The 24,570-nt window shown below is 49.7% G+C and overlaps 5 protein-coding genes and 1 non-coding gene across 6 annotated transcripts; 3 read left to right on the top strand and 3 right to left on the bottom strand.

Moving 5' to 3' along the window:
* The first annotated feature begins 2,390 nt into the window (after positions 1–2,390).
* Positions 2,391–6,636, top strand: LOC109751181 (uncharacterized). Its single transcript, XM_020310073.4, has 12 exons — positions 2,391–2,688; positions 2,793–2,907; positions 3,540–3,610; positions 3,990–4,036; positions 4,113–4,260; positions 4,350–4,409; positions 4,485–4,683; positions 4,896–4,957; positions 5,055–5,155; positions 5,435–5,489; positions 5,567–5,614; positions 6,249–6,636. The coding sequence occupies exons 1-12, from the start codon at positions 2,526–2,528 to the stop codon at positions 6,431–6,433; spliced, it is 1,254 nt and encodes a 417-aa protein (XP_020165662.1). The 5' UTR covers positions 2,391–2,525; the 3' UTR covers positions 6,434–6,636.
* LOC109751182 (uncharacterized) lies at positions 6,637–7,163 on the bottom strand. Its single transcript, XM_020310074.4, has 2 exons — positions 6,918–7,163; positions 6,637–6,824 (listed from the first exon to the last, which is right to left on the bottom strand). The coding sequence occupies exons 1-2, from the start codon at positions 7,092–7,094 to the stop codon at positions 6,777–6,779; spliced, it is 225 nt and encodes a 74-aa protein (XP_020165663.1). The 5' UTR covers positions 7,095–7,163; the 3' UTR covers positions 6,637–6,776.
* A 378-nt stretch (positions 7,164–7,541) lies between these two features.
* On the bottom strand, positions 7,542–7,701 carry LOC120973125 (U1 spliceosomal RNA). Its single transcript, XR_005767239.2, has one exon. It is a non-coding gene; the product is annotated as a U1 spliceosomal RNA (small nuclear RNA).
* A 1,333-nt stretch (positions 7,702–9,034) lies between these two features.
* On the top strand, positions 9,035–9,870 carry LOC109751176 (uncharacterized). The gene has a single exon (XM_020310067.4). It carries the CDS (start codon positions 9,105–9,107, stop codon positions 9,483–9,485), a length of 381 nt encoding a protein of 126 aa, XP_020165656.1. The 5' UTR covers positions 9,035–9,104; the 3' UTR covers positions 9,486–9,870.
* Positions 9,871–10,799: 929 nt separating this feature from the next.
* On the bottom strand, positions 10,800–13,131 carry LOC109751180 (CASP-like protein 5B2). Its single transcript, XM_020310072.4, has 3 exons — positions 12,715–13,131; positions 12,084–12,216; positions 10,800–11,385 (listed from the first exon to the last, which is right to left on the bottom strand). The coding sequence occupies exons 1-3, from the start codon at positions 12,843–12,845 to the stop codon at positions 11,185–11,187; spliced, it is 465 nt and encodes a 154-aa protein (XP_020165661.1). The 5' UTR covers positions 12,846–13,131; the 3' UTR covers positions 10,800–11,184.
* Positions 13,132–15,043: 1,912 nt separating this feature from the next.
* LOC141034079 (serine/threonine-protein phosphatase 7 long form homolog) lies at positions 15,044–16,231 on the top strand. The gene is made up of 3 exons (XM_073506296.1): positions 15,044–15,586; positions 15,669–15,935; positions 16,016–16,231. The coding sequence occupies exons 1-3, from the start codon at positions 15,044–15,046 to the stop codon at positions 16,229–16,231; spliced, it is 1,026 nt and encodes a 341-aa protein (XP_073362397.1).
* The last annotated feature ends 8,339 nt before the right edge of the window (positions 16,232–24,570 follow it).

Genomic DNA, 24,570 nt, shown 5'->3' with positions numbered 1-24,570 from the left:
TGTTCCCTATATTTGCACTGGTGGCGAACTTTGATGCTCTGTGGATGTAATATGTGTAATAGCTGTAATAGGCTAGCGTTAGTTGCTTGCTTATTTATTTCCTTGTTGTCTTGTTTAGTTGTTTGCTTGTAGTCACTGCAGTTCTTTTTCCGCATTTTTTAGTGGCCACAATAACCTAGTTTTGGTAACTAGGCCACAATAATCATGACAACACACGGACTGTTGTAACCATGGGCCTCCTACGGGCCGTAGGATCCATGGGCCTTTTACGGGCCGTAGGATCCATGGGCCTTTTACGGGCCGTAGGATCCATGGAATTTCTACGGGCCGTATGATCCGTGGGCCTTCTATGGACGTAGGATCCATTGGTCTTCTACGGGCCGTAGGATCCATGGGCCTTCTACGGGGCGTATAATCATTTCGCCAAACATGAGTCGTACTATTCGTGGACCATAACGGGCCATTAATAGGCCGTATTTGATAACGCTATGAAAATAGCCCAACGGGCCACAAACGGGCCGAATGTAACCACGGGCTGTATTTGGCCCACAAACAGAACAGGCCAGTAACGGACCGTATCTAACCGAATTCTAGAAATGAGCCCAAGAATAAATGGGCCCTTAGAAGGCCAAAAGTTAACACGGGCTGGAAACGGCCAACGGAATAATGTGTCGTTAATGGGTATAAAGCGATACACTATTCATTATGGGTCAGTTTCATCTTGGGCCTTTAATGGGCCGAGAGTTACAAAGGGCCAAAGGGCCTCATATGGGCCGAAAGGCATCATGGGCTATACATGGGCCGGAAGTTACAATGGGCAGGAATCATATTGGACGGCCCAGATGAAGCTACTGGGCTTAATTCTGATAGGCCGTAACGGGCCAGTAGTAAGCGGGTCGTAAATGGGCTATATACGAACAAGCCGTTAATAGGCTTTCCGTGGGCCGACCCGTTACCTTTTGACCAAGTCAAACGGGCCGGCCTTTTCACCGGAATGGGCCTCTGTTGAGCCGTGCCACGTGTCGACGTATCATAGGCGCCTCCTGTCCAATGAGTGGATGACATCTGTCCGAACGTTGAGCCGACACGTGTTTCCTCCGGCCAATGAGAATTTTACACGTCGAAAATTCCCATTGGTCCCGGCTGTTAACGGATTATCGGATCCAAAACCGGACCCGATAGCTTAACGGCGTCCCGTTATGGTGGATGACACGTGTCGGTCACCCTTGACGAAAGCACTTCCATGACGCGTGATTTATCGTCATGGAAGTGGACACTTTCGTGATGATAATTTTGGTAATGTCATGGAACACTTCTACGACAGCACAGGTATGACTATCTTGATTCTGTCATAAATTTATCATGGATGTACATGCATGACAGAAAACGTGACCTACTGTGACAAACACGTATCATCACGGAAGTGTATTTTTTTGTAGTGCATACAGGTCCCTCTGTGTGGTCACAGCGTCTCGATGGCTCACCTTCGGATCAACGGCATCATTATCCGCGTAAAAGATTTTCTTTCCAGGCTAGCTCTTTGTCTTCGGCGGCGGCACACTTTACGCCGATTCGACCGGCCATCTCGCTCAAGTCGAAAATCTGGCTCCAAGGCAGACCATCTGGTTTGGAAACCTAGAGTACACTATGGTCTCCTACGGCGAGCTTGCGTTTTTGGGCTAGGTATCAGACCAGGCCGAGGACCACAACGACACTTTCATCCAGATCGAGGAGTCAAACCCAAATCAGGACCGCAGTGCAGATCTTGCCTTGGATCGATACCAATTCCCCCTTTAGGAGCAGAGATTAGGAGAAACAATAGAAAGGTACAATTGTCCAACATGCAATAATAATAATAATATAGAAAGGTTCAATTGCTCTAACATGTGAGGATTCTTGGATTTATTTCAAGATCCCGGCGATGCGTTTTCACTAGGAGGAGACGTTTCCGTCGACGACGAGGCACCTACGGTGACTTCGTAAATCTCAAGATGATATGCCGGCTCAATCTCTCGAAGGTGCTCATAGGGGTAGGATGTGCGTGTGTGCGTTCATAGGGGTGAGTGTATGCGCGTATATATATGAGCGCTTGCGTCTGTACTGTGTTCGAAAGAAAAAATTGCTCTAACATGTGAGGATTCTTTCCATATTATTCATAGTGGTGCAGGCATACATGTTCCTCCAGGGCCATAAAAATCACTCCTGTAATTTTATTCTACGGCCTGTTTGAAGAAAGGAGCACTAATATACCAACATTTCTTAGAGAAACGCCATCAATTTTGCAAGATGAAAATGTTTTTTTTTTCGTGTATATCGTGCATTTCCAACGAATGCTTCGATATGCCCATGTGCACATTGCATCGCATGGACACGGAGGCCCGACTCGTGTCGCCTTCGACTCCACCCCTACCGACTTCCGCTGGGTTTACGCTTCCATCGAACCGGACTCTGGACACGTCGCCTCTGCTCTCCCTAGACCCTTCTCCCCCGCCGCTTCCACCACCAGAGCAGCGCAGGTGGCAGCCATGAACGCGATTCGGTCGGCCCTCGCGAGGGCGCTCTCCGCCCCGAAGCCTCGGCCGCCGCTGGCGCGCCACTACGCCGCCGTCGGCGAAACGCAGCCGGAGAGGGTGGCGGCGGAGATGGTCCGCTACGCCCTCGGCGGCGCCGGGCATCAGAGCCCGTCAGGTTAGCCCTCTGCCCCTCCATTCGCCTCCCCCTTCCCCTCCCCGTTGTACCAGTACGCGTTAGGGTTTGAGGACTGAACCGATGTTTTGCTGCTGGTGTGCCAGAGGACGCGATGCGGATACTGGAGCAGGGGGCGTCGAACCTGCAGGGCGGCGGCGAGGGCGCCGCCGAGGCCGTGAGCTTGCTCATGCTCGCCATGTCCACGCTGCTCTACAGGAGGTATGAAGCAGCGGAAAAAAAAAATTGAACAAAAGAGGGGGTTTCCCTCCGATTTCATTAAAGAAACACCACACGAAACAAGTTCCAAACTTAGAACAGTCGTACCAACGAAGCTATTACAGCTACTACTACCCAGGGAAGGTTCTAGTATTCAAGCTACTAGTGCAGTTATCAGAATGAAGCAGCGCAATTACGTCTCGTTTTTGTAGTCTGGTGCTTTCATTTTGAATAGATTTGGATGCTCCTCTGGTTTGGGTAATTTTACAGTCTGGTATTGTCGCAGCATCTAGGAATGTTCTAGCTATAGCACACTATGTGAGGGTGAAATTGCCTCCTCCCTTATGGGTTGCCTACTTGCTACATTCTAGTTTGGTTAAGGCGTCTTGTGCTGGTGCATGAACATAGTGTGAATTATTATGATACACAGATACAGTGTATACGAAGTTATGAACTGGGCATGTCATACAAACGTTTTAACATATTCGGCTTTCACATGAGAACTGCCTAATGGGATTGTTATTTATGGCAATACTACTATCCCATTTAGCATAGTGAGGTTCCACTCCCTTCACTTAATTGGCCTTCTCAGTTGAGCAGATTTGAGTAAAACTATGCTTGTTTTCTCTGTACAGTGGAAGACGCGAAGATGCAATGGAAAAGCTCAAAGCAACCCAGCAAGTCGCTCCTTCTGCAGCCTTCAGAGGTGCTTTACTTTTGTAGGTCCTTGTTTTTTTTTGTTAAGAGTAGTATTGTGTATTGGGGCAGAATGTGGAATGATAAACTTCTAAAGCAAAGAGCTCTCAAGGCTCGCATTTATTTTGTGATTTTAGCAGATAGAAACAGGGAAGGAAATAACTGTACATACTCAGAAATACTATCATTTATTATCTGATGGTGCTTTATTTATTTTCTGTCAAAAAGAAGGCATCAACTGACTTGACAAAAAGGAGCAGAACTGTTACAAAACTAAGGAAGCTAATGTGAAAGAACAGTTCGAGAGAGGGGGAGGGAGGGAGGGATACTAATTCAGTTCATGCTCTCGAATGACATTTCTGATGCAATATTTTTATTTAAATGTGTAGTTGCTGCTTGGGAAGCACTAATGGGAATTCGCATGGAAGCAAGCCAGGTTTGGCACTGCGAGCAAATATTTATCCTTTTCACGGCCGTAAATAAAGCTAGCATCATGGTATTTCCTAACACAGGATGTCTCCTCATCGATGTCCCCGAATGATTCGGTTGATTTGTCAATCAAAGAAGAAGAAATCAAATGGTCTGATCAGGATGATCTGAAATTTCGGGTTGATGCAATCAAAGGACTTGCTGCTCTTCTAAATGGAGAGATAGACTCAGGTTATTTTTCATTTTGACTTCCTGCATATCTCTGCTAGAAAATAAGGAGTGGATATTGTTCAGAGTGATTTACAGTTGCTCTTTATCAGCCCAGACGCTCTTTGGTGGGCCCAACAGTTGCTATGCTGCAGTAGGCAATAACCAAACAGGTATTACCATAATAAAGCATTTGCTCCTTTCCGTATGGCTAGTGCAGACATGGACCTTATTAGTGTTCATTACAGAAAATGCTGCCTTTACATATGGTGAATATCTGCACTGTACTGGGGATTTTCCTTTGGCAACACAAATGTATGAAAAGGTTCTTGAGGCAGCAAGCAGAGAAGATATATCTGGAAATCTGTTAGCAGCTGGAAACATGGCTCCTGAGGAGGTTTCTCTGGGTGCCACTTGCTCATACGGCCAGCTTTTATCTCATTCTGGGTAATATTCAGATTCTTCTCTACAGTCATTCTGTGGCTGGCCTTCTTTTCTTCCATTTCTAAGACATATTCTTTGTTGGTCTTATTATGAAGAGATCCATTTTGAAACCAACGTCAATATTTGTTCGATGAACTACAAAACAATTATCTTTAGGACGGCAACTTGTCCCTTTTAGGGATCCTATTGACGGCATTCACTCGGTGCTTTTACAGGAAGTTTGACGAGGCAGAGGACTATCTCACAAGAGCACTACAGAAGGCTGAAGAACAATTCGGTTTGTCACGCGAAGCTTGTTAATGAATATCAGAAAATAAAGCATCTAAGCATTTGACCTCCAAGTTAGATATCATGTAATCTTGTAATCCATGCAGGTTCAAATCACCCAAAGGTTGGTATGGTATTGACCTGTGTAGCCAGGATGTATAAACTGAAAGCAAAATCTGAAGGTTCTAGTTCAATAATGGTTCAGGAGGTCAGTAGATCATTAACTCTAATAGAATAATTGGTCTTTGCATTCCCTTGGTCTTAAATCTTGATGATGAGTTAAGAATGTGGCAATTCTCATTCTTTCTCAAATCAGTTCTCATATTTATTTATTTGTTAATTATGTACTCCCTCTGTACCAAAATTTAAAGACGTTTTTTGACACTACTATGATAGTGTCAAAAAGCGTCTTAAATTTTGATATGGAAGGAGTATTACTGGTTGGTGGAGTTTGTGAGTAGTCTTTCTCTGCGCTGTCTGATTGCAGGGGCTATATAGGAAGGCCCTAGAAGTATTGAAAGCACCTGCCATCAATTCTGAGGGTAAAACATGATCTCCTATGGTATTGGCTCCTGTTAATTCCTTGGGCAATGTTAAGTTTCCTATTTATATTTTGCAGGCACAAGAAGGCAAGTCGATTGGAGAGATATCATATCCTTGGCTAGAGGTTATACTTTGAATCTTTTTTATCTAATCTTCTCTGGAGTATTCTACCAGAAGACGGTTCTTGGATTAGTAGAAAAGTTACTTCATGCAACATCGTAGATGTCATGTTGTTTGTTAATTGCTATCATAATCGATTTAATTTAGTTTTTTCTCAATTGATTAATTCTAGGTTATGCTTTTACATTTCCCCTCCTTACCTCCTGTTTGAATGAGACCATGGGGTGGATCTGGTTAAATCTTGAAAATGTAACCTAACAGTGTGAATCCGAATCCGCCTACCTGTACGTGTTAGTAGAGTAGGATTGCATTGTAAACCCTTGTGTTTCAGTAACTGAAGGATGGGAAAACATATTTTCTAACCTTTACGGTTCTTTTGGAATTTTTCCTAAAATGTCCCCCCCCCCACCCCCACCCCCCCCCCCCCCTCCTCAGTTAGTGTTAGTATAAGCTGAATTCGCAGAGTCCTGACAAATCTGAGTATCACTAATCTTAAGCAGTGAAAATAAGCAGCGTTATTGCTAGCAATTGTGCACATTCGTGTATTGCTTGTATTGAGGCTTTTACGGTGACTGTTGTTCTCGTTCTTACCATTGGTTTAATAATACTGAATTTGTCACTGCTTGTCCAATATTCAGGCGAGTATGCGGAACTGTTGCTTATTCAGTCAAATAGAAAGGCAGAAGGTGAGCGAATGAAGGAGTGGGCAGAAGATGCCTGGAAGAATCGTAGATCAACACTGGCCCAAGCATTGGAGATTTCAGAAGTTTCAAAGCCTACGGTGGTTGATACCCGTATCGGCAGGGTCATATGGCTTCCATGACGGTCCGAGGAAAGTTACTATGCAATAATCTGTGAACTCAACACTAATGTAACATAGGTTCTCCATGGATTTGCCTACGCTCTGCATGTGTTTCTGATCTTTGGCGGAGAGCACCCTTGCAAATCCAGTACATCGATCATGCTGCGCTCTTTTGTTATTTTATAACTGGAAAACAACTCGATTGTTGGCTTGCTCGTTCAAAATAGGCGACAACTCCCATCTGAATCCAACACTTTAGTACACTGCTTTCACTTCACAAAGGTACGTACACACACAACTGTACATGGGCTCTTAGGTGTTAGACGACACAGAAGAGAGGGCTTCAATCGGTACCCCAAAATGGTCACTCCTTCCTCCCGATGCCGTGGGACATGTTGTAGATCCCGCGCCCCTGCGCGGCACAACACACCATGACACCAACGTCAGTGCAATACCCAACGTAAAACACAAGAAAAGTACTGACATGGATGCTCATTCAACTTACGACGAGGAACATGCTGGAGGCGGCCAGGGCGAGAGGGATGGCGACGGAGGTGATCACGTCGTAGCGCCCCTTGAAGTACGTCGGCCTGTGCACGCTCTGGAAGTACCTCTGCATCTTTACTATCTTTTCCCTCGGCCGGAACGGCGGCTCCGGCTCCGGCGAGTACGACGGCGCCATGCTAGCAGAATACGCGACAGAAGTTCTACTCAAGGCGGAAGATTTTACGAACGAGGGCGAATGCTCTCTTGCAAGCAGCTGCCGTTAGCAGCGGATACGCCGAGCGTCCTTTATAGGCGCTGAAAGCCGTCCGGCGTCAGCTGGAAACTCCCAGAATGCACCCAAAAACAGAGCTCCCGATCATTTCCGCACCGGACTTTGAGTCCCGTCACGACTTTCCAGGCCGTTCGATTCGGTCCGCCCGGAACGTTCTAAAGTGGTAAACAAATATCGCCTTCAGCATAAGCCTCTGAGAAGAAAACCCTGAGAGGACACGCATAGCTTTAGCCCTGTTCTGAATAAAATTATAGATAAAGATCAGGTTCTCTTCACCGATAACATGATCAAACACTCTCAAACATGAACCAAATTCGAACATATGTTTGAATTTTTTTAAATTGACATTGGCAGGGGCCGCGCGGACGCGTACCCCCTCTATCACAAATTTTGACGTCCATTCTCCTACTAGAGGAGATGGTGGACCAGCGTTCCTCCCAAGTGCAATGGAGGCCACTAATCCAGGCCATGGGTCTTCTTGATCATCCATTGACCCCGTCCAGGTAAGTGCTTTTCTCGGTAGCACCAGGTGCTTCATATATAGTCTCCCCTGACATGTCTCGTTCTGTTGATGAGCAGTATGGGACTAAAACGTCCAGCGAGATGGATCAGACGTGTTGCCCAACGTCTTTTCCAGCTGCAATCCTACGGGCTCAAAACCATCTGGGCCTTGGGCTTCTTGGGCCAGGGGAGACGCGATATGTCCAGAGTCCAGACCGAGTCGCCGCTGAAATTTGTAATCATATGGGTTGAAAAAAAGTACTATCATTGGAAAATGTTATAAAAAATTTGAAGATAGAAACCAAAGAAAGTTTGAGAGGCGCATTTCACTTTCACCGCTGCAGAAAATCAACCAGATATCGAGGTGAAGAAGCAAGCGCAAGCTTGTGCGGTTTCCGCGCAACTCTGCTCTTCTTGACCCAGCCTTACCCGCGGTTAGTTCGGACATCCCCATCAGTGCCAATACAATAACCCTAGCCAACTAGAGATACAGCTATCCAAGCAAAGTACAAATAAATCCGACCGCCGGCTCAAAACAAAATACTATCAGCAGACGATACGATCCGGTACGAACCGCCGCTCATTCTCTTCTTCTTCTCGCAAAAAGAAGAAGAAAAACAACGATCTGGTATGAACTGTTGCCCGATCAGCATCTCCAGTGCCATAAACAAACCCCAGCACCGCACCAGTTTACGCCGGCGAGGTCAACCCTAGCAATCATGCCTCCACGTCAGCCGCACGGGCCGCCATCTTCCCCATTGTTTACTCACGCTCGCCACGCAACGGCTCGACAAGTGTATCGGGGAAGAAGTCAGCAGCCAGATGGATCGATCTTCTTGTCCGGTTGTCCCGCCCCGCCCTGGCAGCATAGTCGGCCGGGGTGAGGTGAGATCACGCTGAACTTTCCTTCCCGCCATGGCAGCGATTTTCCGGAGGCTTACGCCACCGGCAGGCCTGGAGTTGGATAAAAAGAACTCGACCAATCATGGTCCGGGCGGAGGTTTGTGTTTGCTTATCTTTTGTGGCAGGTAAGCTGTAGGCTTCAATCAAGGGTTTTTCAGCCGAGAAATTACAGCAACTGACTGAAAATAACGTCGCTGTCCACTTGGAAAACTCGCCTTGCAAGACTGACCATCCCTTGCGTTCAAGCCTCCTTCCCCTCCCCTACTGGGATTCCATAGCCCCAATGATTAATTAACCCGGAATAATGTCCTAGCTAGCTAGCAGTTACCCTGATGAATTCCCTTGTAATAGTACCCCTGAGTCCCTGACACGACACATTTTGGTTGATTGATTTCGGAGCTAAGGTGAAGCTGTCAGGGAACAATTATCCTTCCTAGGCGAGCGTCCCATTTGGTCTCTGATCTCTATCCACCCGGAGGCCTCTTCTGTTTTGGCTCCCTTTTTAAGCCCATGTCCTCCTCCTGCCTCGCCATCATTCATCCCAACAAAGCGTGTCAAACCTCTCCCTCAAGTGTTGTCCCAATAACCACTACTACCTCTCTCCACCGTCTTCTTCAGCTCTCTCGAGCGAAAGCAAAGGGTGTCATGGAGGGCCTCATCCCGTTCATCTACAGGGCCGTGGCGCAGTACAGGAAGGAGGGGCAGGTCTCCCTCGCCGACCTGCTCTTCGACGAGCAGCCGTCCTCGTCGCCCACGGCGGCCTCGGCCTACTTCCGTCTCCCCGGGGACTCCGGCCGGCACCAGCGCTTCTCGGGCGACTCCGGTGCGGCCGGAGCCGCGCGGCGGTCTCCGGCGCACCGTCGGCGCAGCATGGAGCATGGATCGTGGTGATTGATTGTGATTGAAGCGCAGAAAGGCCAAGAATAAAGGAAACAGAGCGAAGCAGGTGAAGACTTGCCTAGGTACGTCGTCGAGTACATGCAGATACGATGTGGATTGGTGGAAACCTCAAGTATTGGCCTAGCTAAGCTAATACGAGCTGCAGACCTGCAGTTTGTGTGTGCTATACATGCATGTATTGGTATTTCAATTCAGCTTGTAATGATTGTCAACTGTAAATATGGGATGCGTAAGCGCAGGACCTCCGAAGGAGTCCTGTGAAGAAATGTATAGTGTCAGAGTCCATTCATGGAGTGTAATATGGCAATAAAAGCTTCACCATGTACAAAAAGGTTGTGTACACGCACACATGACTTGCTGCAAGACTGCAAAAGAAGCGAGTGTCAAGCATCAAGGTTGCTAATTGCATCCGCGTTCTTCAGTTCAGTCTTCCTTTTCAAAGAAGAAGAAGAAAAATCTCGTTTTCAGTTCGAAATCACGATAAAAACAACCTTCTGGTTTCACACCCAGAGCAAGAACAACCATTTTTCTCTTGAAACTCAGAAGAACAAGAATAACTTTGGTTGAAAAGATGTACAGTATATCGAATCGCAAGAAACATGGACACTCTGTGCTACTCTAGTCTCCAATCAGGAAAGGAGTATGCGCGAGAAGCATAACTAAAGCATGCACGAATACTACATCAACTACGATCAGTTCATCTTCCGCCCACACGGACTCACGGACATTGTCCGCCTGAATTTCATCTTTGTTAAATTAAGTTCGATATCCCCGCAAAAACAGAAAAAAAAAAATTGGTTTGATATCGAGAGCCAAGCCCACACAAGAAACCCTCTCATCCTTGACTTCTCATGCAGATGTTCCATTCAGATGATCTAGAGGCGCAGAGAGTATAGTCAACATGGCGTTGATGAAATTCGTACACATTTGTAATCTCAAATTGCCTGACTTCTTTAACGGTGTTCCAGGTAGAGTTACACAACAAAATCAGAGCAGTCGGACTATTGAAATGGCACCTCTGTCCAGACCAACCCCCTTATACTTTGATTCTTTACAACGGAGCCGATAGGTTTCAGCATGCCTGAAACTCTACAGATTCTTTGTGTTCATTCGCAACACAGCTAAAGAGCAGCGACACACATCCCCGACTCGGCTAAAACATTCTAATTGGTCACCAATATTGCATCGCATCATCCCAAAACTACAAAGGAAGGAACTAGTCAGATAACTGGTACAGCTGCAACGCTAAGACTATGGTACTAGTATCACCTTAGAGAAGAACATGAAGGGTATCTGGAGACACTATAATGAGAAATCGATTTAGCATCATTTTCTGGAGGAAAGCTTCCAGCGAGTAATACTTCATCCATTCCTAAATATAAGTCCTTTTAGAGAATCCAATATGGAATACATACGGAGCAAAATGAGTGAATCTACTCTCTAAAATATGCCTATATCCATCCGTATGTAGTCCCTAGGAAAATCTCTGAAAAGACTTATATTTAGCACGGAGGGAGTAGTACCTAGGAAATGCGCTCCATGGAGTTTATAGGTGTCCCAACATTTCCATCTGTTTTGGCAGTGTGGTTTCTGTTGCTTACATATCTGAAAAATCATCCTATATAAATCCTATGATGAGCGGAAACCTCACTATAAACAGAACTTACACACAGGAGGACTATACACAAAATCAGAAGGATGCCAGGAGCCAAAACATGATGACCGCTGATGTAGCACTTAGCGCCCAGGACAGAAAAGCGAATGCCGTCGCGAGTTGAAATCTCCCACAAGGCAGTTCGTAATATCTTCTGCAGAAAGAAATGTCCCTCTCAAAAAGAACTGTTACACCAGCAGCTGAGCACGATGCAGCAAACGAGAGAATCGCAGTAACCTGCATCGCATAGTTGGGTCTCATTAGTGTTGCTGGAGACACTGAACAAGGAACACAAAGTTGTCCAAATGAAGGACATACTCATACAATTTGGTAGATAACTCAATCAATTAAGATTGTATGACATGCACAGATAAGTTTTTATATGTCAAATTAGTATAACCATTCAGCTAATGCCAGATGCATTATATGGAAAGAAGAATACAGATACCATGAATAACTTCAATAATAAGCACATAAATCAAAACTCAACAGAAAGTACAACACCTTAAACTTAGTGTGCAACAATAAACTCCACTAGACAAGCAATAACTCACAAGGGCACCCATCTGCTGTAGTTTAAACGTCAACCCTGTAATATGTGTGCTTCAGCTGTGCATGTATCTTGAGCGGGGCAGAGGGAGGGAATAATTGAACTAGAACAGGACCATTAACCTAGTAAACAATATTATGTATAGAACCCCACATTTCTGTAGCATTTCAGCACGCAAAATAAGCCCTGAATGATCATTTGAATTCATTTTTCACATATGCTATGCTTTAGAGCTTCTCAAAGAGCATGCTTATCATATATCGAATGTTAGTTCATGATAAACAATGCAGTAGAGCACATTTTCAAGAAAAAAGAACTGGAGAAAGCAAGAAATCAAAACAGCACACTGCATGGCAAAGAGTTTTAGAAGGTCTTTTATCATTACCCAGTCTCCGACTACAAATAAGCTCACTAAAACAGCATTGTTGAGATCTCTTTTGACTTTAAGGGCGTATCCATCAAGACATGCAAGCCCCAAGCTCCAGAGCGCTTGTAATCCCATCGATGCAATCAGATAGCTGAAACTCGAAAGAGACAAAGAGCTCATTACAAAACTCAAATGCCATTAGCAGTAGAAATTCTAAAAGGGGAATGTTGTATTAATACAAGTCTGCAAATAAGCCACGATTGCACTAAATTTGTAGCTGAATCTAGGAATTACCACCACCATGCACCCACACCACATGGCTTGCAGAAGGCCCAATTTGGCCCTGAGGAGCTCTCAGCCATTAGTTTTTGGACAGTGCTCACCCGTGCAAGAGCCAACTTGTACTGAAATCGCCACTCATCACAAGTCCAAACCTACATATTTTCTCAGGCACATGTCTACAGGACAGTGATGGTTAACTTCATACTATCTTCTTAGATTCTTTATCCAACCATCTCAATACTCTAGTTGAGTGCTCACGGATTAACAAAGCCCCTCGTGATTAAACTATCCATCGCTCGCAGATTAACAGACTAGTAGATGGTACTCCGCCCAGGAAAAAACCTCCCAAAGAAGACAGGAAGGTTACCAGAAGGCGGTGTAGCCGGCGAAGCCGTTGGCGGAGGCCATGACGGCGATGGAGGCGGCGGCGAGCGCGGCTTGGCCGAGCCGCAGCCAGAGCCCGCCCCACGTCCCGGGCCTCCCCACCAGCTCCCTCATCTCCGCGCCGCCCAGTTATCACCTCCCGCCCAGGTCGGCCATGCGCGCGCGTGCGAGTGGAGCAGTGGTACTGCCGCCGCCTGCTAGCTGCTACCGCCGAATCAGGTCCCGGGCCGGGGGGGGGGGGGGGGGGGGGGGGCGCGGGGGGAGGAATCGCCGCTCAGCTGCCGGCGGCTTTAGGCGAGGCTTGTCGACGGGGAAAAGGGTATTGGGAAAGGGGCGGGGGGTGGGAGTGGGGCGCCGGCGCGGTGGGGAGTTGGTGCGGGGGTGACGCGCGCGGGCGGGCGGGCGGGCGGCGGGCCCCGGCAGCGGAGAAAAGGGCGGAGAGCGCCCGGGGCCGGGGGTTGCTTGCGTTGGTGGTTTCTGATCTGGATCTGATCGGATCGGATGGTCGGGGTGAGCCGACAGAGGTGGGGGTGAGCGATCCTCCTTTCACCCACTTTCCGTGCAGCGCTTTAACGTTGCGTCCGTACCCTTTTTTTTCGTTAGTCGATGGCTATTCACAGCTACCACCTTAACACCAAAGAAGAGTTCGACCCAATGCTTTATTTCTGTCTTAGTGAATCCCGATTCGACATTAAAAGTATATTGATTCTTTCCCAATAAACGAAGACTTTTTTCTGTAAATACTGCGTATTTGATTCCATCCATAAATCGACTTTCCCTCCTATGCTCTGAGTTCCAGTATCGATAAGAATTCCACTTCTAGCCGAGAAGGATAAGAGAGGTTTGTCTTGCTTTGTCTTATAGTGATTGTGTGCCAGGGATCAGCGAAGAGACGGGACGCTATTGTCCCGGACTACTTGGACTAGTCTACTAGGACTCGGGGGAAGAGACTTGTTTGTGATAGGACGAGAGATCAAGTACAGTGTTCAGTTCAAACTAGGCAACCTCTTCGTTAAATTTTTGTACTGATGAGGTGATGGCAAAATTTCGTGTTTTGACCCTTCTGCGATACAAATTCAGGATCTGATCACGGTTGGAAAAAAAATCGGGATTTGACTTTTTCTCTTACCGCCAGGGGTTCTGGCGGTAGGGTTAGACAGGCTACCGCCAGGGGCCCTGGCGGTAGGGTACTAATCCACGTCAGCACGCAGAGACGATCGCCGTCCCCCTCCGTCGCACCCTACCGCCAGGGTCTCTGACGGTAGCCTGTCTAACCCTACCGCCAGAGACCCTGGCGGTAGGGTCCGAGCAGTTATTTCGTCCGAGACCCCACGCGTCCCTGCCCATCTCCCCACCCCTCCCCTTTCCCTCGTCGGCAGTTTCATCTTTTCTCCCCCAAGTCGCCCCTCTCTCCCTCTCTTATCTCCTCCACTCTCCCCCTCGGATCTTCACTGTTTCTTCACCTTTTTGCGGACCGAGATGGCCCCGAAGAGAGAAACGTAAGCTCCTCCGATCCCTCCAATTAGTTTTTGCAAACTTGCTTCCGATTCGATGCATTATTTGCTTGAAATCCCTTATATTTTTGAACTTAGATTGGAATTTTTTTCACCTAAGATTGTTTTAGCTTGATTGTAGTTCTAGTTCTTAGTTCTTTAGTAACTAGTGGTATTGAGTATGAACTCTAATCAATTGTTCATATGTTAGTGTGAAGATGAACCTTAGTTCATATTTTTTTTTTGTTAAAAGAATTATGATGTAATGCATGTAGGAGGACTTGATTGTAGTTTTATGATGCATGTTGATATGATGATATGAAGCTGTTGTTTGGAGAGAATACATTCAAGATGAACTCTATTTAAAAAAATTGTTTAAAAAATGATGATATGATGCATGTTGGAGGATTTTTTTATATGATGCATGTTGATATTATTTGATCCATCATGTGTAGTAGATGTTGTTGGAGCAATATGCTTAAGATTTTATTTTGATATGATGCATGTTGATACGATTTTGATATGATTTGATTTCATTTTTTGTTTATGTATGCTTATGCTTATGATGCTTTTGTTTATGAAATTTTATTAAGGCGGGCACCTCTTGCGGACAACATCGGCCGACGGTACTCCATGCTTGACTACGCATTCGACAAGGGTCATCGTGCCCATTTCATAGAGAACGGAGAGGTAAGTAATATGAAGGAAATATTGATCAAAGTTTTCGGATTGATGAAAATAATTTCCTAACTTTTGGCGTTCACTTTTTGACAGATGCTCTAGCCACTACGCATGAGGGGTCACGGGGTTCATGGGCATATGGACAACGACGAGCGCTACGCGCCGTTCTTCAAGAGAGCCCGACTGTTGGGTTTCGTGTTGCAGTTCAAGCGTCAGCCGCCGACGCTTGTCCACGCAGCTCTGACAGCTTTGATTGACCGGTGGCGACCGGAGACCCATTCTTTCCATCCGCCATGCGGGGAGATGACGGTGACCCTCGAGGATTGGTCGATGATTACTGCCATGCCGATCGAGGGTCATGCACTCACCGGGCGAGTGGAGAGGACCAACTGGCAGCAGAGGGTTGCCACTCTCATCGGCGACTGCCCCGGTGCTAAGGGTATCCGTACATCCGGTGTATCGTTGCCCTGGCTCTCGGAGCACCCGAAGACATGCCCCGAAGGGGCAGATGAGACGACTGTGGAGTGGTACGCGAGGGCCTACCTGTGGTATCTTCTCATGGGGGTCGTGTTTCCAGACAGCTCTGGGAACTCTTCCAACTGGTCGTATCTGTTCTTCCTAGCCGACTGGGATGCAGGGTACAGTTGGGGGACCGCATCTCTCGCCTACCTATACCGTTCGGTAAGAGAGTATCTAATTGCCTACCTACGAAAGTATGTCCATGACATTTTGTTATATCTGATCCTCATTTGATGTTTTGCAGCTTGACGGCGCAACGCAGAGGATGGGAGACAAGTCCAATATGGGTGGCTTTGTCTGGGCCTTCTCCATTTGGATGTGGGAGCGGCTGCCGGTGGGGCGTCCGGAGAAGATGCCAAGACGCCCATGGGGTGCCTATAGCGAAGACGGTGACGAGACTCGACACCCCACCGTAGCTTACGAGTCGGACGTTGTCAAACTCTACACGGGCCTAAACAAGACTTCGTACAAGACCTACACCAACGAGTTGGACGCTTTGACGCATACGCAAGTATATGAACTCGCTCAACACCTTTCTCTTTGATTCCACTTTTGACCGAGAGTGGAAACTTACCAACGTATATGTAATAGGTAAACTGGTGGTTGTATCATGACCGAGAGTGGGACTTCGATCTGAACGTGATGTGCGATGCGGACCGTGGTCTCTGGTGGTGCATCGTGCCCATGATCTGTGTGTACGCCATCGAGTGGCACTTGCCACACCGCGTGGCCACGCAGTTTGGGATGTATCACCATACCCCACCGGGCCCGCCCACCGATACTGGCGGCCACGCGCTCCACCTGTGAGCGCTTTTTTCTCCGTGCCCATGATTTCATTGCATGGCGACTTTATTATGATGTTTCTTGTGGCCTATGCCTTGCAGGATGAGCCGACAGAAGAATCAGTCGATCACAGACTGTGAGAGGAGCATAAAACTCATGTGACAGAGTGGAACCGACAGAGGTATCGGAAAGATGTGGAGAGGAAAGTGACTGACTGGGATGCTTACCTGGACCGACACATGAGGTGGTACGATGATGGCCAGAAGCACCGTCTTCGTCTCAGGCCTCGGTGGACGCACATCGCGGAGCTGGAGAGGGATGGCCCCGAGGAAGAGGCCTACTAGACCGGCATCAGAGACATGCACAATGGATTTAGGGAGTTTGCACCCCTCATCAACAGAGTGGTAAGTTTGAACCGACGGTTGTATTTAAATTATTTTATTCGCCATCGTGACTGACTTATGCCGTTGCAGTCTGGTGAGCTGAACAGATGCATCTTTGAAGCCTCAGGTGCACTAGGTGATGCCCCCGGGAGCGTACAATCTGAGAACAAAATGAGGGGGACGATAAAGGTACAATTTCAGCCTCCTCGGAACAGATGCATCTTGTTCACTTGCAATCATAAACCTGATACTTATTATGCCCTTGTTTCATTGTGAGTGCAGAAGTTCGTGAAGCGTTGTCGCAAGCTAGTAGGGCTGCTTGGGTGTGCTGGAGCTGGGTCGGTTGAAGCTTATCATCCTGTAGCCACACAGGGTCACATCGGCTCATCGAGCCATGTTCCCTCGTCGTCTAGGTTGCTTGAGGAGGAGGAGGATGAGGAGGAGGAGGAGGAGGAGGCCACACATGAAGAAGGGGAGGAGGAGGAGGATGAGAGCAACGGGGAGGAGGAGTACGATGAAGATTATGGACCTCCACCAACTCAATCATCTCAACCACCTCAGCTGCCGAAGAGGAATCCGAAGAAGAAGGATTTGCTGAGTCTGGACCCTTTCCAGAGACTAGTTACTCGACGGCCCAAGAAGAAGACTGAAGAGACTAATTCAAAGAGTAACGAGGACCGTACCTCCAAGAGGGGAAGGAGCAACTGATTTTGCTCTTGGATACTTGGCTCTTGTAGTTGGGTTGTCTATGTGTTTGCTATTTGGTTGAACTTCGTTTGGTTGAACTTGTCTAGTGGTTGTGAAACTACGTGGAACTATGTGTTTGCTATTTGTGGATCTATGTGTTTGCTATTTGTGAAACTATGTGGAACTCCGTTTACTAATTAGTTGAAGTTCGTTTGAAATGTTCTATGCACTTCAAGTTTTGTTAATGGGTATGGGATGCCCAAGTTTAATTGTTTAAGATCTGTGATATTGCTATCATATTTGTGAAACTTGCTGTGATATTGTTTTTGAAAAGAAGCAAGCAAATAAACTTGAAACAATAAAACACAGGACCCTACCGCCAAGGACCCTGGCGGTAGGGTCACACAGCCTACCGCCAACCCCCTGGCGGTAGCTACCGCCAGGGCACTTCCATATTTCGTTACAGAAACTTTGCGAAGGCAAAACCCAGCCACACCCTACCGCCAGGGGCTCTGGCGGTAGGGTTAGACAGGCTACCACCAGGTGCCCTGGCGGCAGGGTACCCATCCACGTCAGCCCAGGCAAACGGCCGCCGTCCCCCTCCATCGCACCCTACCGCCAGGCCCCCTAGCGGTAGCCTGTCTAACCCTACCGCCAGAGCCCCTGGCGGCAGCGAAAGGGTCAAATCCCAATTTTTTCCCAACCGGGGTCAGATCCTGAATTTGTATCGCAAAAGGGTCAAAACACGAATTTTTGCTTGCGGTGGAGCTGGGAATCACGCGTGGTATGGTGTCCGCTTCTGTCCCGTGTATGTAATCATCGAGAGCTACTCCAATGGGGTGATCCATTTCGTCCTCCTGTGTCCGTTTGGGTCGGCGCGGATAAAAGTGGAGGCCCAACGCGCCGACCCAAACCCAAATCTCGTCCGCGTGGCGTCCACGCCGACCCATTTTCGGCCCAAAATTGCGCCTGAAATGTGTCGACGCGGACGCGCCGCGCGTCTCCTCGATGTCCGCCGCGTCCCCACCTGTAGGCCACCCAACCGCCGCCCGTCGTCTTATTTATGATGACCATCGACAGCGGGCCCACTAGTCAGCCAGTGGAAGCGTCCTTTTTTAAGCACGCGTGCGGCGGGGGCCGGCCTCGTCCACTTCCGTCCACATCTGGCCCCCTACCACTTCCTTTGCTTCCTCTCCGGCGATAGCAAACCCTAGCAAGCGATGGGTCTCTTCGGCGGCAGTAGCAGCGGCAAGGGCAAGGGCACCCCCGCCGCCTCGTCCTCCCGTACTCCTCCTCCCCCTCCTCCTCCGGCACCGGTGCGTTTCCGCCCAGGTCGCCGGCGCCTGCACATCCCGGTGCACCAAGCACGCTGGCACTGGGAGTACAGGCAGCCGTTGCCCTACCCCAACGTCACGCTGCCGCACCATTGGCACCTGGATCCACAGCGGATCCCGGTGACGGCGGTTCCGCGGAGCCAGCGGGCGCACGACGATGAGGTGCGCAGGCGCCGCGCGCAGCTCACGCCGGAGCAGTGGCGGATGCCTGAGTACGCCGCCGACTCTCCCAACTGGGGGGCATGGCTTGCCCTCGAACACGAGGAGCAACGGCGTGTAGGCGTCGCCGCCGTCCCGCCGTCGTTCCCACCGCCACCCCCACGGGTAGAGCCGAATGAGATGGAGGCGGAGGCGGAGTACCACACTACTAGGGAAAAGCCTAGCAGTAGCGTGGGTTTTGGGTGTATCAGTAGCACGGGCGCCCGCGCTACTGATACGGCGCCACAGCTAACTTGTAGCAGTAGCGTGTGTATAACCCTCGCTACTGCTACTTCTGATAGTAGTAGCATGGTTGACGCCCGCGCTACTACTACTTAGCTGTAGCGCGGGTCTGTGCCCCGCGCTACTACTAACTAATTGGGAATTAAAAAAATAAATTCCATCCATGGTTGCTGCTGCTGGGCGTCATCGTCCTCTCCAACCATGGCTGCTGCTGGTCCTGGAGGGGATGAAGTTGTCCATGGTGATGGTGGTTCCCCACCCAACTCGTTCCCGCACCTCTCATCTAATGCTGCTACAAAAGAAGAGAAATTATTTGAATGAGGAAGAGAGAGATAAAGAGGAGTAGGAGGAGGAACTCACTGGTGGCCGTCGAAGTTGGAGCCGGCGCTCGGAACCTAGATGAAGCCCGGTGACCTGCTACTGCTTGTCGTAGGACCCTTGACCATGGTGCTCGCATGTCCTCAGGAGGCCTTGTCCCAGCGAGGAGGTGCAAGTGGCTGCATCCATGGTGGATCTGGCCGCCACCATGGATGATGCTCTGCTAGTTTCCCTCTCCTTCCAGCAGCGGAGAAGGACGAAGGAGGGGCCGGGGAGGGGCTGCGATGGGAGAGGAGGTCATCGAATTTGGGGAAGGCGCCGAGGTGTGAGATCAGCGGCGGTGGTGGGTGAGGATGGGAATCACGGGTGGGAGGAGAAGGGGAATGAGAGAGTGTGGGAGAGAGGAGGGAGAGAGGAGGGATTCGGCCGAGGATATGGGGACTTCACCTACCTTTTACTTAGTAGTAGCGAGGGGTATAAAGCCGCGCTACTACTATCAACTTAGTAGTAGCGCGGGTTCATATCCCTCGCTACTACTATGGCATGTCCCCGGGGGCACGGTAGAGACTGCTTAGTAGCAGCGAGGGGTAAAAACACGAGCTACTACTATCAACTTAGTAGTGGCGAGGGGTAAAAACCCGCGCTACTAGTAAGTAGCAGTAGCGAGGGGTATAAACCCGCGCTACTAGTACGCGTCTGCCTATAAGCTTTTCCCTAGTAGTGCCAAGCCGCCCCCGAGGAGGCCCTGCATCACGCGCTGGAGGCTAGCTGCCTCAAGGAGGACGCGCACTGGGATGGGTTGGAGGCTGGAGCAAGCCCATGCCCTGTCAGCGGCGGGCGACTCCGTCCACACCCCGCTCTTCGTGCCGCCACCGCTCGTCGAGCCCAAGCCGGAGTCAGAGCTGTCCCTGACGCGGAAGCGCTCCCCGCCTCCACCCACTTGGCCGGAGGAGGCCTACACGTGGACGGGGCAGTACCGCGAGTGGGTGAGCGCACCTCCTGTCCACTTCGCCGTGAAGCCAGCGCAGGAGGCGGCCCACCTCGAGTGCTGGAAGGCGCACTAGCTCCGCCAGGAGCAGGCTGACGGCGAGCGGCAGATGCGCTACGAGGCACTGCTCCAACGCGACACGGAGGCGCTCCGGCTCGAGGAGGAGGAGCGCGCGCGGCTAGCCGCAATGCCGCCGCCCCAGCAGACGCCGGAGGAGGCTGCCCTGGCAGCGTGCTAGGCGGCGTTCGGGGTGGGCTGGCCCTGCTCCCGTCTTCATCGACCTCACCGGCGGCGATGGCAACGGCGGCGTCGACGTCAAGGGCAAGGGCAAGGCCGACGATGTCTAGGGCAGCGTGCGGGACGGTGCAGTATTTTTTTATGTTTTAATTAATGTTTAATTATGTTTAAGTGGACTTTGGCCGGCGATTGACCGACCACTTATGTTTAATTATGTTTATTTTGTGCGAGCTGTTTTTTTTCACGTCGGCACATTTGGGTCAGCCTCCCGTTGGGCGGTCAAGCCGACCCATTTGAGAATGCGGACGTGCACGTCCGCCTGGCCGACCCAAACGAACGAAAAGCGGACAAAGCGCGCGTCCGTTTGGGTTGCCCCATTGGAGTTGCTTTGAGCGGAATCATGCGTGCAGCCACGGCCAAAAATGTTGTTCGACGGAGGCACAGTGCGTTGAGTAGCTGATGTTGTTTTAAGCGTACATAAGCCTGTAAAGTTTGGGAAGTCAAGATTTTTTTGAATCATGAAGGAGAGCTGCATTTTTCATAAATTAAGAGAGAATAGATATCACGGTACAAAGAGGTGAGTACAAGAGTGGCAGCGACAAGCGAGGGAGGAGAGAGAAAAGATTACGAATGCACCATTCCCCGTCCATGAGGGCATGGCCATTGCTCCCACCTGGACAGGTGCCTCACGGCCTCCACGTCGGAGAAGAGCCATCGTGGATAAGTCTGAGGGAAAAGGTAGCAGCTTGCAGAGGGAAGGTGGATCCTGCAGAAGAAGCGGTCTCTCCATAGAAAAAGAGTGGTCCTAGCAGCAAAAGGACGAGAGAGAAAGAGAGTGTTGGTGCCCAATTTCTCCTGTTTGAAGCTTTCTTACCTCAGCAATTGGATCACGGAGGCTATCACCTGTCATCAGCTGCGTTGGGTGAACGCTTCGTGTGCTATAGCCTGAGCAGATGTGGCACCTGAGACCACCACTAGGTGATGCCACCATTGTACATGCCCTGAGAGACACTCAACTTTAATAGTGGATGTCGGTGTCAAAACCAGTGGATCTCGGGTAGGGGGTCCCGAACTGTGTATCCGAGGATCGATGGTAACAGGGGGAAACAAGGACACGATGTTCACCCAGGTTCGGGCCCTCTTAACAGAGGTAATACCCTACTTCCTGCTAGATTGATCTTGATGAATATGAGGATTACAAGAGTTGATCTACCTTGAGATTGACGTGGCTAAACCCTAGAAGCCTAGCCTATGGTCATTGTGATTCCGGCCCTACGGACTAAACCCTACGGTTTATATATGCACCGGAGGGGCCTAGGGTTGTACACAATCATCTTGTAAAGGAAGGAAACATTACACCCGAACTTTAAACTTGCCATTCTATACATATAGGAGTCCTGCCCGGATACGGGAGATAATCTTCTGTGGTGATCTTCACGACCCACCAGTCCGGCCCATAATGAGTAATCCAGCCACCCGAGGACCCCTTAATCTAGGACTCCCTCAGTAGCCCCTGAACCAGTCTTTGATGACGATGAGTCCGGCACGCGTACTGTCTTCGGCATCGCAAGGCGGGTTCCTCCTTCCGAACATATGAAGTTTATTTCCTGCATAAAGGAACTCTGTCCGGTTCTGCATGATTAGTACAACCCTTAGCCTCGAAGGCAATGTGTCAAAACAAACACCGTGTCTTTACTGAGAAATTTTCTAGCGAAACATCATGTCTGACCCTTCAATATGTCGAACCGTTTTCTTGGCTCTTAGTTTCGCGTTTCGAGGCATAGCCTCCATTGGCACATCCTGTCGAAGCAGAGATCGTCCCCGCTTATTATAGGATCCTCATCAATACGACATGGGTAACCCAACCGCACCTTACGCACGATTATGTTGGGAACAGGCGAATTTTACGACTGGAGTGGGGGATGTTTGGTATTTACCGTCTATAAAAGGACACAGATCCTTCCCCTTTTACCTCACGCTCTCCTCAAGCCCTTGCTTCCCAATCTCTTAGCTCCAGCGCCCACAGCTCTAATCTCCTCCACCATCGCCTCCTTCTCCAGCAATGGCTGGATCTGGCTCCAAGGGCAAGTGGGAGGCCTCCACCATCAAAGAGAAGAACGTGAAGAGTCTTTGGAGCGCAGGCTACCTCGCCGACAACATAGCGCATCGGATCCCAGATGAGGATCAGGTGATCCCCATCCCTGAGCCTTGCGAGAGGGTTGTGTTCCTCCCTCATTTTACCCGGGGGCTGGGATTTTCGCTTCACCCCTTTGTCCGGGGTCTCTTATTCTTCTATGGGCTAGATTTTCATGATCTGGCCCTGAATTCTATCCTTCACATATCGGCTTTTATAGTCGTGTGTGAGGCTTTCCTCCGCATCCCCCACACTTTGGCTTATGGCTCAAAACCTTCAATCCGAAGCCGAAGGTGGTCGACGGGAAGCACGCAGATTGCAGGGGAGCTATGGTGAGCAAGCTCCCAAACGCAACCTGGCCCAAAGGGGCTTTTGTGGAGACCAACAAGATATGGCAGCAAGAGTGGTTCTACATCACCGAACCCCGCGATGCCAAGTGGGCGGCTACGCCCGAATTCAGATCCGGACCCTCAGAGAGGCTTACCTCATGGACCGCCAAGGGCCTTGATTGGGGGTCTTAGATGGAGGTGAAGGCGCTCCAAAACCACATCTCCGGCATGATGGCGAAGGGCACCCACCTCACTGACGTGATACAGGTGATGCTCTTCCGCCGCACTCTTCCCTGCCAATTCCGGGCCTCCTGTTTATGGGAGTTCAATCCGGAAGAGCCACGGACTCTGAAGCGCTTCTTCGGCACTATGCACGAAGACATTTGGAAGCAGCTCTTCAAGGCCCAGAAGGAGTGGCCTGAGGAGACAGAAGACAAGGGCTTCAACGGCGTGGCTTCAGCCTCAGAGGTAAACACAATCTTGTCGAATACGTATCCTGTCCATATTTCAATTATAACAGGAGTTAGAACTCTTACGTTCTATTCAGGCCTGGACAAAGAAAGTGGAGCAGATCAACTGTCCGACTCCGTTGCCCGAAAACCCATCCATGCCCCAACTGACGGCGATGCTGGTTCCGGCGCCGTACAAAGCGCCGGAGAAGAAGGCCAAGAAGAAGGGCAAGGAGGTCAAGGGCAGCCCCCGCCTTAAGGGTCCTTCGGACACTATGTCCGGAGAGACCAACTCCCACTCCTCCGAAGACGAAGAGGAGGAGGAGGAAAGCGACTCCCCCATCAAGGGAAAGGGGAGGAAGAGGGCAGCCCCCGAAAACGTGGGAAAGGGGGCGCCAGGAGGAAACTAAACCTCCCGGACAGCTCGGACTCGGAATCCGGAGCTGATTTCCAAAAGCAACCCAGGAGCAAGCCCCTGGCCGAATCGTAAGTGTTCGGACTTTTGCTGCTATCTTCGGTCAGTTTGTTATCATTGCATAAGCAATTCTATTTGTTGTTTTGTAGTCCTCCCCTCACACTCCCCAGCACACCATTATCGTCAGGGAACTCTATGCCAACTGACATGCCGGAGAGTGACACACCGCCGCAGGCTCAATCTCCCATCATACCAGGGAACACTGAGGTGACTTCCCAGCTGGTGTCTCCTACGCGAGGAGGTGGGAGTGGGGCGGACGAGAGGGTGCCCGAGGTCAACACCTCGGCCACCATCTGCCAAGGGGGAACAGTCCCTAAGGTAACCGACGGCGGGGAGCCCAAGCAATCCGAGCTCCCACCGAACACCATTTTGGGGGCCAGCATGGCTCCGGAATCGGGAAGGCAGCCCCCTACGATAGGGGGAGGGGCATCAACTCCAGCAGCGTCCTCCATTAATCCAGAGGCGCCGAACACGCTGGAGGAAGCACTACAAGGTGCTTCCATCATGGAGGAACACCGCACCCTGATGGGTGCGGTTATGGGAAAGATTCGGTCTGCCAAAAGCAGACTGAATGAAGCCTTCAACGGC

Source organism: Aegilops tauschii, chromosome 1 (genome assembly GCF_002575655.3).
Source record: "Aegilops tauschii subsp. strangulata cultivar AL8/78 chromosome 1, Aet v6.0, whole genome shotgun sequence".
NCBI lineage: Eukaryota > Viridiplantae > Streptophyta > Magnoliopsida > Poales > Poaceae > Aegilops > Aegilops tauschii.
This window is presented reverse-complemented; position numbering and strand designations above follow the sequence as displayed.